Here is a 14,824-nt window from a genome sequence, read left to right as displayed (position 1 = left end):
TGAACCAAGTAATGACATTGTTACTGTGAGTCAAAACCAATAAAGGACTGACCTGAATAAAACTCCAAAGAGAGAAGGAGGGGTTGGTCTGGAACATTTTTTCCTGAGTTGAGTTTAACATTAAAACAGTGACCTTTTGATTGTAGAGTAATCAGATTATCTTGGATGTCACAGCGCGAGAAGAGGTAAGAAATGCATCTGATGAGATAAGATATACTTTCTTGATCCCAAACTGGGAAATTCAGAAGTCTTGATGTTTGCTTTGGCCAAGGTGTGTCCCTTTGTTAATACAGTATATCTAAATCATTCAGTGTACTTTAGTGTTAAGTGGAGTTAATTACTTGAGACATGTGAAATATTGAGCTAATGAACACTTTGATATCTTATAGACCAGCAAGAGTTTGTGGTTCAGTAATCAAAAAATCTTCAATAGATGGAATTTCCTCCTCGACCAGAACTCTTTGAATTTCATGGCGTCCCAATGACCCATTATTTCACCGACCTCTGGGAGAGAGTTCAAAACTTTAAGGCCAGACCAGATGACATTCTGATTGCAACGTATCCTAAAGCAGGTCAGTCCATGTGATCAGTCAGTGTGAAGGCTTTACAGCGGGTGAAGGACATGGATGTGTGGATTCAGTACATAGATGTGTTTTCTTTTCTCTGTCTGTCTTTTAGGAACAACATGGGTCTCCTACATTCTTGACCTGCTGTACTTTGGTCAGACATCCCCAGAGAGACTGACATCCATCCCAATCTATGACAGGGTGCCTTTCTTGGAGCTTGGTCACCCATCTTTCTATTCAGGTTCCATGAATTAAGATATACTCACCACATTTTCACAAACATGCGTCACAAACACATTCTCTCCTCTCTATGTCCCATCCTGTACTCTCCACCTATCCCTCCTCACCTGTCAGCCACTCACTCCTCAGAACTAACTCCCCATACTTGCTGCTGCAGGTGCCTCAAGCCTCCATTAATGCTTCTCCCCAACATGGACTCCCTCCTGGATTGCCATTCATGCAAGACTTTCCAGTTTTGTGTGATTGCCTTCACAGTTCTGTCCCTGCCTGTTTGCAATCATCTATTTTCTTCCCATCCCAAAAATCTAGATTTACATCTCTGACCACAAGCTTTGGCTGTACCTCACTGGACACGGTCTGTCCATCTTTTATCCTGCCTTTTGCTGGTCCACTTGTGTGTGTAAATAAACATATAGAGTGTTTGTTTTGTATCTGGTTACCAGGCACTTTTCAATTTATCCTTTAATTAGTTTAACTTTTAACAAGTTTAACCTGTTTCCTAGCCCTGGTAACTCCCAAGTACGCCCCCCCCCCCCTTGTTAGGAGGCAGCCTGTCCACACCAAGACGGTTCAGATATGGACTCAGGAGCTGCTGGAGTGCTTTGACACCATGGACTGGGATGTGATCTGTGAGCCACATGGGGAGGACATTAACAACTTGACTGACTGCATCAAAGAATACATCAGGTTCTGTGAACACACAACCATACCAACCTGGACTGTCCGCTGCTTCCATAACAACAAGCAGTGGATTTCCAGTGACCTAAAGGCACTCATTAAGAAGAAGAGGACTTTCAGGTCTGGTGACCAAGGGGAATTGAAGAGAGTGCAGCACAAAGTCAAGGAGAAACTGAGGGGTTGTAAAGAGCAAGCTGGAGGCCAAATTCTAGCTGAACAACATGAGGGACGTGTGGTCTGGGATGGTGCAGATCACAGGTAGCAAAGGGAGACCATGTACCTGATTGCATACTGTATATTGGCTTTTTGAGAGAGAAAACTGCCGCACTGCTCTTGTGGAGGGCTCAAAAACTCAGGGTTCAAAAACATGTTTCACATCATATACATTTGATGATATACTGAGGATTTTGGATTATAAAGGTTTGTTTTTCCCATCTTTATCTTTTCATAAAGGAGTTGACCTGGCAGAGAATCTTCCCACCTCTCCACGAATCATTAAAACTCATCTTCCAGTCCAGTTCATACCAAAGTCATTTTGGGAGCAAAACTGTAAGGTTAGTAGTTTGTGTGTTATTAACATTATTTTGGTATAATCACAACATGTAAAGTCCATTCAACAACACTCAAGAGTCCATTTATAGACTGAACAGCTCTTGAAATATTAATGTTCTTTCTCCCATAGATAGTCTACCTAGGTCGCAACGCCAAAGACAACGTGGTGTCTTATTTTCACTTTGGTCGGATGGACATGATTGAGCCGGACCCTGGAGACTGGAACAGCTACCTCAAGAGATTCATGGAGGGAAAGGGTAAATATGAAATATAATCATAACACAGCTCTTCACAAAGGAACACAATTCTCCACAAATGTATGAATGGGAAGGGTAAATATCAGTCTGTTGGTGGAACAGAGACGTGTGGATGAGACAAACACACTGATGAACAGTCTCATTGGGTTTATTGTGTTTCTTCAGTGGTGTTTGGATCCTGGTACGACCATGTGAACGGCTGGTGGAAGAAAAAACAGACTTATTCAAACCTCCATTACATGTTCTATGAAGAAATGACTGAGGTACACACCAACAGGTTATTTCATGATGTTTAATTTAGTGTGTTGTTTGTATTCAGGCAACAATTCTATATACAGTGGTACCTCTACTTACGAAATTAATTGGTTCTGGAAGAAATTACGTAAGTGGAAAATTTTGAAAGTAGACGCGTTTTCCATGCAAATGCCCTAATCTGTTCCAAGCCCCCAAAAATTCCAACACAAATGTTTTATAAAGTATAAAAATGCATCAAAACATGTAACAAATACATGTTAAAATTAGATTATTATACAATAAATGAGAGTTGTGCATAATGGAAAAAAACAAAGAATAGAGTAAAGAATAAAAATGACGGTCATTTACCTTTTAACTGCTGCCCTCATTTTTTTTGCCCTCTTTGGTTAATGCCCTCTTGCCCCACCATGAACAACAGAGTGAATTCCAGTCCTCCTTCTGAACTTCTCCAACCACCCACGCGACGCCTTAAACTCCTTAAACTTCCTTTTGTTTTAATAACGTGGTGATTGTAGATGCATTACGGCCATATTCTTTGGTGAGATCAACCAAACGCATCCCTTTTTCAGGCTTTTCTATCATCTCTTGCTTTGTTTGTACGGACAAAAAAACTCTTTTCTTCGTCTTTTCTTTTCCTCTTTTCTCCGTCACTTTCTTGGGGTCCATAGTGAATACTCTAAAAGTTAATATATTTACGTAAAACTATCAGAACACCTCATGGGTCAAGGGCAGAATGACGAGGACGCTGCATAGACACCTACAGTATCTAGCTCCACACAGAGGTCCCTCTTAGCCAATGGGATGCCAGGAAGATACTAGGTAATAGCCAATGGCAGAGCAGCAATGAGAATGAGAATATTGCATTCTGGAACCTGTGGGACCTGTGAGTATCAGCCCATACTGTATTTTTACCTTACGTAAGTCGAAATTTCTTTCGTAACTAGAGGCAATATTTTCCTGCAGAGAATTTTCGTAAGTAGAAAATTAGGTATGTAGAGACATTCGTAAGTAGAGGTACCACTGTATGTCTAATTGGGAAAATTTAAATAACTTAATTTTTTCACGTTATTTTTAGAATTGTGCAAAAGAATTAGACAAACTCTGCTCCTTTCTCGGTTTGTCTCCATCACTTGAGGAGAAGAAACAAATTATAAATGAAGTGCAGTTTGACAATATGAAAAACAATGATATGGTCAACTTTTCTACAAGTCCACGAATGAATTTCAAAATTTTGCATTTCATGAGAAAAGGTAATGTAAAAAATGACAAACAATGAAATACATAATCTTACACAAATATAGCATTACAGAAAACACACTCTCCACCTGCAGCTAAAACAACAGACTTGTTTCTGTTTTTCTTCCACAGGGAAGGTTGGTGACTGGAAGAACCACTTCACTGTGGCCCAGAATGAAGAGTTTGATGAAGACTACAAGAGAAAGATGAAGGATCCCACTCTTCATTTCCGCACTGAAATCTGTGATTGGAACGTAGCATATAAATAAAGAATGAATCATGATTGTACGTTACAGTATAGTAGCTTGTAATGCTACAGTAAAACTGACATTATGGTCACATGCTGACAGGTCACTCTGAGGAATTATGATGGATCATGACAGTAAATAAAGGCTTGTGTCTCAATAGAGGCTATGCTGTACAAACCTTTTTTGGTAACAGTATTTATTTGTAATGTAATCACAAGTAGAGGTGATTCAATTTTAAGTATTTTTGGATTCAACCACATAAGATGTTACGGCAAACAAAATAAGTTTTCACTAAAGTTGCTTTGAATATAGATAGTTCCCTATTATGTATTTTAATAAATTTTAAGCACAAAATTCCGATAACATTAGCAGTGGCAGCTGGTCGGTAGACGGCACCAGGTTGCTGTTCCTTTGAGTAACAGCAACATACGAAACAGATGGTGAGAGAGGAGCTCAGTGTCATGGGAGGTTCCCCCAGCAGACTAGGGAGATGATTCCACCTTAACAGAGCTCTTGATAACTGAAAGCTTTGCCCCCGTCTCTGTCGGTGTGTCTTCATGCTGGAGGACACAGCAATTGGTGATATGGGACCGTTCCATCTGCACAGGGGTTTGCCCATTGTGCATTAACATACAACATAATTCATTTTTTGCATGGACTAGTGATGGTTTTGGTGTTGAAAGGCGTCTTACAGAAGTCCAGATCGTATAGATAGGTGAGCAGGGTGGTCTTGATAAGCTATAGACATAGGTCTGTGAGGGAACGTATGTTAGGGCAGCTGATTTGTCTTGTTAAATCAACAATGTCGTGTCATCGAGGGACAAATCTCCAAAAACATGGAATAAGTAGCTGGACGGAGCTAAAGCCAATAGTCACAGGATAACCCATGCAGCTAATGTGTTTCCAGGATACTGAATGTGAAATAGATGAGATCTGTTCCTTTCTTGGTTTTAATTTTGTATACTATTATGGTCCCCAAAGGGGATTGTGTAATACACACAAACACACACAAGGGGCCTGTGGGCATGCAGGGGGTGGTAGAGTGGTGGCAGCTCCTTCTTGGTGCGTCTCAAATGAGCAACTTGTAAAGGGGACAGCACCTTGCTCAAGGGCCCCTCGGCAGTGCTCCGGAGGTGAGCTGACACCTCCCACTGTCAGCTCACACAACGTGTGTTTTTGGGCAGGAGCGAGAATCGAACTGCCGGTCTTAGAACAGTGGACGACCCGCTGTATACACAGTGCAATGCAGTCCAAGTCAAACCTTAGACCTGAAGGTTTTCTCACATGTCAGTAATCAATCAATAGTCCTTCTTTTTCAGAGACTGTTCCCTGTTTAAGTACCATGTTGTTTTACATATGCTATTTTTGTTGTTAACAGACCAACTCTATGTGTCTGTACACAGCAGTGTCTGCAGATCATTGTCTCAGTTTTCTTGATCACGCTGGATTACAGAGATGATCTAGCATGCAAGTAATGTTGAGGAATGAAGCTGCACTAAAGAGCGACTTTGATAAGTTAAGGAGTGTCTTTGATAAAAAGTTGGAATAAAAGCTTAAACCGGTGCTAGACGCCATGGAAAAATTGGAACAAAGCATTCGTATAAATGATGTGATCTTCACTGGCATCAAAATCAAGTCGAGGAATAACGCACATGCTATGGTGGGAGGAGAGGGACCTGAGTGTTGGGAATTTCCATTTAACTATGGAAATGAGCACAAAACGCATCTGCTTACACAAACACACAAAGCACAACACTCAGTTCTTGTCTATCACATCATTTTCTAAACACAAAAGTACAGCACAAGCACAGCAAATAGATAACTGGTACATGTGAGGATAAGTCAGATGGCTGATGACTCAATGACAGTCTAACCCAAACACTATAAAGATCACGGCCAATGAACATTCGGGGCTCTTCTCCAGAGGTGTGTTGCTGCATCTGTTGGAGAGCCCAGTGCTATATCCTCACCAACTGGTAAACTGCTGAACTTCTTCAGTAAACCCTTTTTGGAAGACAATTTGTGTCATCATTGAAGATAAACCTCTCAACTGAGTTAAAGAACTGAAGAGGGTTTTGTTCAGAGCCAAACCCTAACTTGAGCGCAGCGTGGACACAGAGGCTGTGGAGCAACAACTGGTTTCTCAACTGAGGGATCTGGAGATAACTATGTATAGATCTGGACCAGACTGAGACAGCCATATGGAGGTAAGAGACCACCTGCAGTGCTGATAAAATTACAGAATCGTAAACACAAAATTAATCTTCTGAAACAAGGCTTCAAAGGAAAACATGTCTACATTTATGAGAATCTCACTACGAACAATGCTGATGTCACTAAAAAAGTCTGTCTGCTGAAAAAGGTGAATATGATCATGATATCGTTGTGAAGAACACTGGCAAGGTCAACTTCTTGTTTTTACCATCTATGATGTCAACAAACCTTGTGTTCCGAGGAAGAATGTAAACTTGATCATGCTCTAGGTTGTATCTGGGACAAAGACTAATATCTGGAAGTGGATAAGAGTATGAACGTCTTCCAAAATTCAATGGATGAACTGGTTGAAAACATTTAATGTCTGAATTGGCTGACAACATCATGTAATGAGATGTTTATTGATTCTGGGGGACGGGAATTTCACAAGCCTGTTGGGTTCTACCCGTCAGCCCTTTATTTTACAGATGTTGTTGTTGATGGTGTAAATGTGATGAAGGTGTGGAGTCTGTTATATTCACATGTACGAAAAATAAATGAATAAAAAGATGAAAAATAAAAAAAGGGTAACGCGCTGTGGTGACCCCTAAGGAGACAATCTGAAAGGACGTTATGGGCAGACAATTTGGCACCTGAAAACTGTGTGGCTGTTCAATGCTCACTACCACAAAAAACATGATACAGCCTCTGAAAGAGTGGTGTCAGCAACAGTTATGGGCACTCCTGTAGTTCTCTGAAAATATGGTTTATAAATTGACAAGAACTATAACACATTCAGACAGAAGACAGAAGGAGGAGCTGGACTTCATAATCTTTCTCTGAGTTGAGTTTAGCATGAAAACAGTCTCCTTTTGATTGTACTGTAATCAGAGTATCTTGGATGTCACAGCGTGAGAAATGGTAAGAAATACTTTTGATGTCGTGGTGTTTGATTTGGACGAGGTGCATCTCTTTGTTAAGATGTTCTAAATCATGTGACTTACTGTATAGTTTGATAAATATGAAATTTTGTGCTAATGAACACTTTGATACCTTATAGACCACCAAGAGTTAGAATTTGTGGTTCAGACTTCTTCTTCTTCTCCTTTTGGCTTTTCCCTTCAGGGGTCAGTTATCACGAAATATTTGACTTCTGTAAGCAGAGAGTATTTATAGATTTAACCATACAGTTATTATAAATCTTTTGTCATGTGATTGTTTTCTTTAACAGATGGAATTTCCTCCTCGACCAGAACTCTTTGATTTTCATGGCGTCTCAATGACCCATTATTTCACTGACAGCTGGGAGAGAGTTCAGACCTTTAAGGCCAGACCAGATGACATTCTGATTGTAACGTATCCTAAAGCAGGTCAGTCCATGTGATCAGTCAGTGTGAAGGCTTTACAGTGGGTGAAGGACATGGATGTGTGGATTCAGTACATAGATGTGTTCTCCTTTCTCTGTCTTTTAGGAACAACATGGGTCTCCTACATTCTTGACCTGCTGTACTTTGGTCAGACATCCCCAGAGAGACTGACATCCATCCCAATCTATGACAGAGTGCCTTTCTTGGAGTTTTCACGCCTACCAATGCATTCAGGTTCCATTAATGAAAATATACTTAACCTCCTTACCTGTTTGTCAATCATTCACTCATCAGAACTAACTCCACATACTGGCTGATGCAGGTGTCTCGGATTCACAGATTTACAAACTGGGCCATGTTGGATTATCCACTCACTACATGTACCTGATTGGGTACCTTGGGTTTTTTAGGGGGAAGATTTTTGTGCTGCCCTTGTGGAGGGCTCAAAAATTAATATATCATACAAGATACATTTGACATTATAATGAGGGTTTCAGATTAAAAGGGTTTGCTGTCTCTATCATTTGTTCTTCATAAAGGAGTTGAACGGGCAGAGAATCTTCCCACCTCTCCACGAATCATTAAAACTCATCTTCCAGTCCAGTTCATACCAAAGTCCTTTTGGGAGCGAAACTGTAAGGTTAGTAGTTTGAGTGTTATTAACATTATTTTGGTATAATTACAACATGTAAAGTCCATTCAACAACAAGGGTGATTCCATTTATAGACTGTAAACACCTGAAATATTAATGTCCTTTCTTCTATAGATAGTCTATGTAGCCCGCAATGCCAAAGACAACGTGGTGTCTTATTTTCATTTTGATCGCATGCTCACGATAGAGCCGGACCCTGGAGACTGGAACAGCTACCTCAAGAGATTCATGGAGGGAAAGGGTAAATATGAAATATAATCATAACAAAGGGTAAATATCAGTCTGTTGGTGGAACAGAGACGTGTGGATGAGACAAACACACTGATGAACAGTCTCATTGGGTTTATTGTGTTTCTTCAGTGGCGTTTGGATCCTGGTACGACCATGTGAACGGCTGGTGGAAGAAAAAACAGACTTATTCAAACCTCCATTACATGTTCTATGAAGATATGACTGAGGTACACACCAACAGGTTATTTTATGATGTTTAATTTATTGTGTTGTTTGTATTCGGGCAACAATTCTAAATCTGTCTAATTGGGAAAATTTAAATAATTTCATTTTTTCATGGTATTTTTCAGGATTGTGCAAAAGAATTAGACAAACTCTGCTCCTTTCTCGGTTTGTCTCCATCACTTGAGGAGAAGAAACAAATTATAAATGAAGTGCAGTTTGACAATATGAAAAACAACAATATGACCAACTATTCTACAAACCCACGCATGAATTTCAAAACTTCACCTTTCATGAGAAAAGGTAATGTGGAAGATGACAAATAATGAAATGCCTTATCTTACACAAATATGGCATTACAGAAAACACACTCTCCACCTGCAACTAAAACAACAGACTTGTTTCTGTTTTTCTTCCACAGGGAAGGTTGGTGACTGGAAGAACCACTTCACTGTGGCCCAGAATGAAGAGTTTGATGAAGACTACAAGAGAACGATGAAGGATCCCACTCTTCATTTCCGCACTGAAATCTAAACAATGATGGGAACATTGTATATAAATAACTAACGAATCAGGGTTTGAACTTATAGTTTCCAGTGTTTAATCTGAGGACGAGCACAAACTTGAGATAACAGTTGGTTAGAATCACGTCAGTGTGCAGTGGCATCGATCATCTGTTTCTCAGTAATGCATGAGAATCATGTTAACAATCCTTCCTCTGTGATTTGTTCTCTTTCTCCCTTTGTATTCACCGCTTGTCACTTCATCCGTTACTGCTTGTCTCCTGTCAAACTGTATTAAAATAAAGTGAAATTCTGTCAACTTTATTTCTTTTGATTTTCTCCTTCAGTGAATGATCGATCTTGTGATCGTATCATCTGACCTTCAACTGTGTATTTTGGACACTCAGGTGAAGAGAGGGGCAGAGCTGTCAACTGATCATCACCTGGTGGTGAGTTGGGTCCGTTGGCGGAGGAAACCTTTGGATAGACCTGGTAAGCCCAAACGAGTAGTGCGGGTGAACTGGGAACGTCTGGAGGAGGACTCGGTCCGCAAGGCCTTCAATTCACACCTCCGGAAGAGCTTCTCGTGCATATCTGTGGAGGCTGTCAATATTGAACCTGAATGGTCGATGTTCAGAGCTTCTTTTGCTGAAGCTGCAGCTCAAAGCTGTGGTCTCAAGGTCTTGGGTGCCTCAAGGGGCGGTAACCCTCGAACACCGTGGTGGAGTCACATCAGGGAAGCCGTCCGACTGAAGTAGGAGGCCTTCAGGGGCATGTTGTCCCTGGGGACTCCCGAGGCAGTTGCAGGGTACCGACAGGCCAAGAGGACTGCAGCCTCGGCTGTGATGGAGGCAAAACAGAGGGTGTGGGAGGAGTTCAGAGAGGCCATGGAGAAGGACTTTCGGACGGCACCAAAGTTGTGCTGTAGGACTGTCCGACACCTCAGGAGGGGGAAACGGGGGACCATCCAAGCTGTATACAGTAAGGATGGGGTACTGTTGACCTCGACTGAGGAGGTTGTTGGTTGGTGGAGGTAACACTTTGAGGAAGTTCTGAATCCAACTACATCAACTGACCTGTCCTCTTTCGTAGAGGCAGAGCTGGAGGATTTTATATCAATCTCTCTGGGTGAAGTCACCGAGGTAGTTCAACAACTTCATGGTGGCAAAGACCCGGGTGTTAATGAGATTTGCCCTGAAATGCTGAAGGCTCTGGGTGTTGAGGGGCTGTCGTGGATGACATGCCTCTTTAACATTGCGTGGAAGTCTGGGAGACTGCAGAAAGAGTGGCAGACTGGGGTGGTGGTTCCTCTTTTTAAAAAGGGGGACCAGAGGGTGTGTGCCAACTACAGGAGAATCACACTCCTCAGCCTCCCTGGGAAAGTTTACTCCAAGGTGCTAGAAAGGAGGGTCCGGCCAATTGTCGAACCTCGAATTGAGGAGGAACAATGTGGGTTCAGTCCTGGTCGTGGAACAACAGACCAGCTCTTTACTCTTGCAGGGATCCTAGAGGAAGCTTGGGAGTATGCCCATCCAGTCTACATGTGTTTTGTAGACTTGGAGGCGTACAATCGGGTCCCCAGGAATATCTGCGTAGGTTCTCAGTCATCCTGGTCATGGTTATCCAAAAGCTGTTTAAGTCAATCCACTGGACGTTAATAAAGTTCTTGAAGACGTTTCATTTCTCATCCAAGAGACTTCTTCAGTTCAGAGGGTGGCTGATCATGCCCCAGTTTATAAACCCTGTGGGGTGTGGTCAGTGCTTTTCACATTCCACCGACCGTCATTGAATCCCGTCTGGCTCCTCAACGATTGTTGGTGTGGGTGCCAAAGGGGGTCGCTGAGATGTGAGTTTCCGCTTTGTATGCTAATGAGGGTCAATAGCATGAAACACATCACCTGGGTCAATCTGCTGAGACAATCTTTTTGGGAGTTTTGATAGGACATGATTGTCTTCTTTTCCTTTCGGCTTTTCCCTTCAGGGGTCGCCACAGCGAATCAATTGCCTCCATCTAATCCTGTCCTTTGCATCCTCTTCTCTCACACCAACTACCTTCATGTCCTCTTTCACTACATCCATAAACCTCCTCTTTGGTCTTCCTCTAGGCCTCCTGCCTGGTAGTTCAAAACTCAGCATCCTTCTACCAATATATCCACTATCTCTCCTCTGGACATGTCCAAACCATCTCAGTCTGGCCTCTCTGACTTTATCTCCAGAACCTCTAACATGTGCTGTCCCTCTGATGTACTCATTCCTGATCCTATCCATCCTGGTCACTCCCAGAGAGAACCTCAGCATCTTCATCTCTGCTACCTCCAGCTCTGTCTCCTGTCTTTTCCTCAGGGACACTGTCTCTAGACCAAACAACATCGCTGGTCTCACCACAGTTTTGTACACCTTTCCTTTCATTTTAGCTGAAACTCTTCTATCACACATCACACCTGACACTTTCCTCCACCTGTTCCAGCCTTCCTGGACACTCTTCTTCACCTCTTTTCCACACTCTCCATTGCTCTGGACTGTTGACCCTAAGTACTTCAAATCCTCCACCTTCTTGATCTCTTCTCCCTGTAACCTCACTCTTCCACTTGGGTCCCTCTCATTCACACACATGTACTCTGTCTTACTGCGGCTAACCTTCATTCCTCTCCTTTCCAGGACAAACCTCCACCTCTCTAGCTTCTCCTCCACCTGTTCCCTGCTCTCACTGCAGATCACAATGTCATCTGCAAACATCATAGTCCATGGAGATTCCTGTCTAACCTCGTCTGTCAGCATGTCCATCACCATAGCAACAAGAAGGGGCTCAGAGCTGATCCCTGATGCAGTCCCACCTCCACCTGGAACTCCTCTGTCACACCTACAGCACACCTCACCACTGTCTTACAGTCTTCATACATGTCCTGCACCGCTCTAACATACTTCTCTGCCACTCCAGACTTCCTCATACAATACCACAGTTCCTCTCTGGACACCCTGTCATCAGCTTTCTCCAGATCTACAAAAACACAATGCAGCTCCCTCTGGCCTTCTCTGTACTTCTCTATCAACATCCTCAGAGCAAATACTGCATCTGTAGTACTCTTTTTTGGCATGAAACCATACTTCTGCCCACAAATGTTCACTTCTGCCCTTAATCTAGCTTCACAAATGTTCACTGTATACTGTGTAAATGTATACTGTGGGAGGTACTGTGGGAGTATGGGGTGAGGGGGCCTCTCCTCAGGGCCATCCAATCCCTGTACGCCCGAAGACAGCTGCGTTCGGGTTCTCAGCAGTAAATCGGACTTGTTCCGAGTAGCTGTTGCCTTTGCTAGGGCTGTACTTTGTGATTTTCATGGACAGGATATTGAGGCATAGTGGTGGAGAGGAGGGGTTACAGTTTGGTGGCCTGAGGATTGCATCGCTGCTTTTTGCAGATGATGTGGTCCTGTTTTCGTCATCAGCCTGTGACTTGCATCGCTCACTGGTCCGGTTTGCAGCCGAGTGTGAAGCAGCGGGGATGAGGATCAGCACCTCCAAATCCAAGGCCATGGTCCTCAGCAGGAAACCAGTGGACTGCCTTCTCCGTGTGGGGAATGAGGTCCTTCCACAAATGAAGGGGTTTAAGTATCTCGGGGTCCTGTTCACAAGTGAGGGAACAATGGAGCGTGAGATTGGACGGAGAATTGGGGCAGCAGGAGCGGTATTGCAGTCGATTTACCACACTGTTGTCACAAAGAGGGAGCTAAGCCGAGAGGCAAAGCTCTCCATCTACCGTTCAATCTTTTTTCCTACCCTCACCTATGGTCATGAGCGATGGGTCATGACCGAAAGAACGACATCGCGGAGACAAGTGGTGGAAATGGGCTTTCTCAGGCGGATAGCTGGTGTCTCCCTTCGAGATAGGGTGAGAAATATGGCTGTTCACAAGGGGCTCAGAGTAGAGCTGCTGCTCCTTCGCGTGGAGTCAGTTGATGTGGTTTGGGGATCTGGTGCCAATGCCTTCAGGTCACTGGGAGGAGACCTCGGGGCAGACCCAGGACCAGGTGGAGGGATTATATCTCAACACTGGCTGGGAACACCCTGGGACCCCCCAGTCAGAGCTGGTGGATGTGGCCAGAGGAAGGTAAGTTTGGGGTTCCCTGTTGAAGCTGCTGCCCCAACAACCCTAATATGGATAAGCGGAAGAAGATGGATGAATGGAATGTGCTCAGGCAGCAGCAACTAATTGTCCGGTATAGAACTATATAATACAATGCATTTCGTTGCATTTTGATTGAATAACTATTATCATACTGAATGCTGCCTCCCTTTGACTTCAGTTTGTTACAGCAGGTTAACTTCCACTTCCAATGTACAGGACAATACAGAATAAATAGAACTCCAATGTGTTTTCTTCCTGAGTTATGTTTGGACATCTTAAAGAATTTATTGTGAGACAGAGGCATCCAAAGTCGAGACAAAAAATGTTTTAGAGAGTAAGATAATGTTTTTGCACAGGTACATTATGAACACCTTCTCGGACTGCTGCTGTATGTGCTGTTCAAAGTGTTGGAGATAATCATTTATCTATGTATGGGGAGAATATAGTCGTCTTGAGGGAAATGGTCCATAGAGAGATTCATTGGTTTGATCTCACCAACAGTGATGCAGGAATAGTAGTAGATGTCAGAAATCAATAGATAGTCCTTTTCTTCCTTATAATCAGATTGGAGTCAGAGACTGTTCCCTGTTAAAGCACCATGCTTTACTTTGTATGCTGTACTTGGTGACAGACCAACTCCTTGTGTATGGACACAGGAATGTCTGGGTAGATTCTTGTCTCAGTTTTGTGTATTACTTTCTAATTTCGTGGGTCTTTAATAATCCCTGTTGCCTTTTTCCAACGTTGTCAGGTGTAAAGCCCTTCTATGGGGGCGAGGGCCATCCTGGTGATATGCTGAGCAGAGCCTTTCAGCATAAAGATTTCTGGTTGAGGATGTTGCACCTTCCATAACAGGCACCAATGCAGTTACCCAGTGCACTCTCTATGGCAGGGGTCTCCAAGCTTATCACAGGGCCTCATGATTCCAATCACTGTGGACAATCCTCCATACAAGATTGTCCACGATGAATGGACACACTGCCAGCTTATCACAGGGCCAAATGACAGACAAACAACCAAACACAGTCACATTCATGGCTATGGGCAGTTTAGAATCACCAAATTAATGACATCGCGTGTTTCTGGTCATGAAAGAGAACATGCAAACTCCACAAGGAATGACATTCATGCTGTGAGTCAAAACCAATAAACGGGTAACCTGATTCAAACTCCAAAGAGAAAAAGAGGAGCAGGACTTCAAAAACTTTCAGAGTTCAGTTTGACATTAAAACAGTATAATCAGATTGTCTTGGGTGTCACAGCGTGAGAAGAGGTAAGAAATACTTCTGATGTCTTGATATTTGATTTGGCCAAGGTGTGTCTCTTTTTTAAGATTTACTAAAGGAAGCAGTGTGTTTCAGAGTAAAGTGGAGTTTATCACTTGATAAACATGAAATGTTGAGTTAATGAACACTTTGACGCCTTATAGATCAGCAAGAGTTAGAATTTGTGGTTCGGTAATCAAGTAAAATCTGACTTCTTCTGTAAACAGTAAGT

The 14,824-nt window shown here is 42.8% G+C and overlaps 2 protein-coding genes across 2 annotated transcripts; both read left to right on the top strand.

The window, feature by feature from the left end:
• Positions 1 to 90: 90 nt before the first annotated feature.
• On the top strand, positions 91 to 4,171 carry LOC137614028 (cytosolic sulfotransferase 3-like). The gene is made up of 8 exons (XM_068343466.1): positions 91 to 185; positions 434 to 572; positions 679 to 807; positions 1,938 to 2,038; positions 2,167 to 2,293; positions 2,459 to 2,556; positions 3,624 to 3,798; positions 3,917 to 4,171. Exons 2-8 carry the CDS (start codon positions 434 to 436, stop codon positions 4,051 to 4,053), a joined length of 906 nt encoding a protein of 301 aa, XP_068199567.1. The 5' UTR covers positions 91 to 185; the 3' UTR covers positions 4,054 to 4,171.
• A 1,796-nt stretch (positions 4,172 to 5,967) lies between these two features.
• On the top strand, positions 5,968 to 9,447 carry LOC137614036 (cytosolic sulfotransferase 1-like). The gene is made up of 8 exons (XM_068343477.1): positions 5,968 to 6,239; positions 7,457 to 7,595; positions 7,698 to 7,826; positions 8,132 to 8,232; positions 8,360 to 8,486; positions 8,606 to 8,703; positions 8,827 to 9,001; positions 9,120 to 9,447. The coding sequence occupies exons 1-8, from the start codon at positions 6,234 to 6,236 to the stop codon at positions 9,230 to 9,232; spliced, it is 888 nt and encodes a 295-aa protein (XP_068199578.1). The 5' UTR covers positions 5,968 to 6,233; the 3' UTR covers positions 9,233 to 9,447.
• Positions 9,448 to 14,824: the final 5,377 nt, after the last annotated feature.

Source organism: Antennarius striatus, chromosome 2 (assembly GCF_040054535.1).
Source record: "Antennarius striatus isolate MH-2024 chromosome 2, ASM4005453v1, whole genome shotgun sequence".
NCBI lineage: Eukaryota > Metazoa > Chordata > Actinopteri > Lophiiformes > Antennariidae > Antennarius > Antennarius striatus.
The sequence above is the reverse complement of the archived record's forward strand: the minus strand, read 5'-3'. Positions and strand labels throughout refer to the sequence as shown.

Coding starts and splice junctions, on each gene's coding strand:
- LOC137614036 (XM_068343477.1), top strand. Junction 7,596..7,697: donor TGTAACGTATCCTAAAGCAG/GTCAGTCCATGT, acceptor TCTGTCTTTTAG/GAACAACATGGGTCTCCTAC. Junction 8,704..8,826: donor TCTATGAAGATATGACTGAG/GTACACACCAAC, acceptor GGTATTTTTCAG/GATTGTGCAAAAGAATTAGA.
- LOC137614028 (XM_068343466.1), top strand. CDS start 434: ATGGAATTTCCTCCTCGACCAGAACTCTTTGAATTTCATGGCGTCCCA. Junction 573..678: donor TGCAACGTATCCTAAAGCAG/GTCAGTCCATGT, acceptor TCTGTCTTTTAG/GAACAACATGGGTCTCCTAC. Junction 3,799..3,916: donor TTTGCATTTCATGAGAAAAG/GTAATGTAAAAA, acceptor TTTCTTCCACAG/GGAAGGTTGGTGACTGGAAG.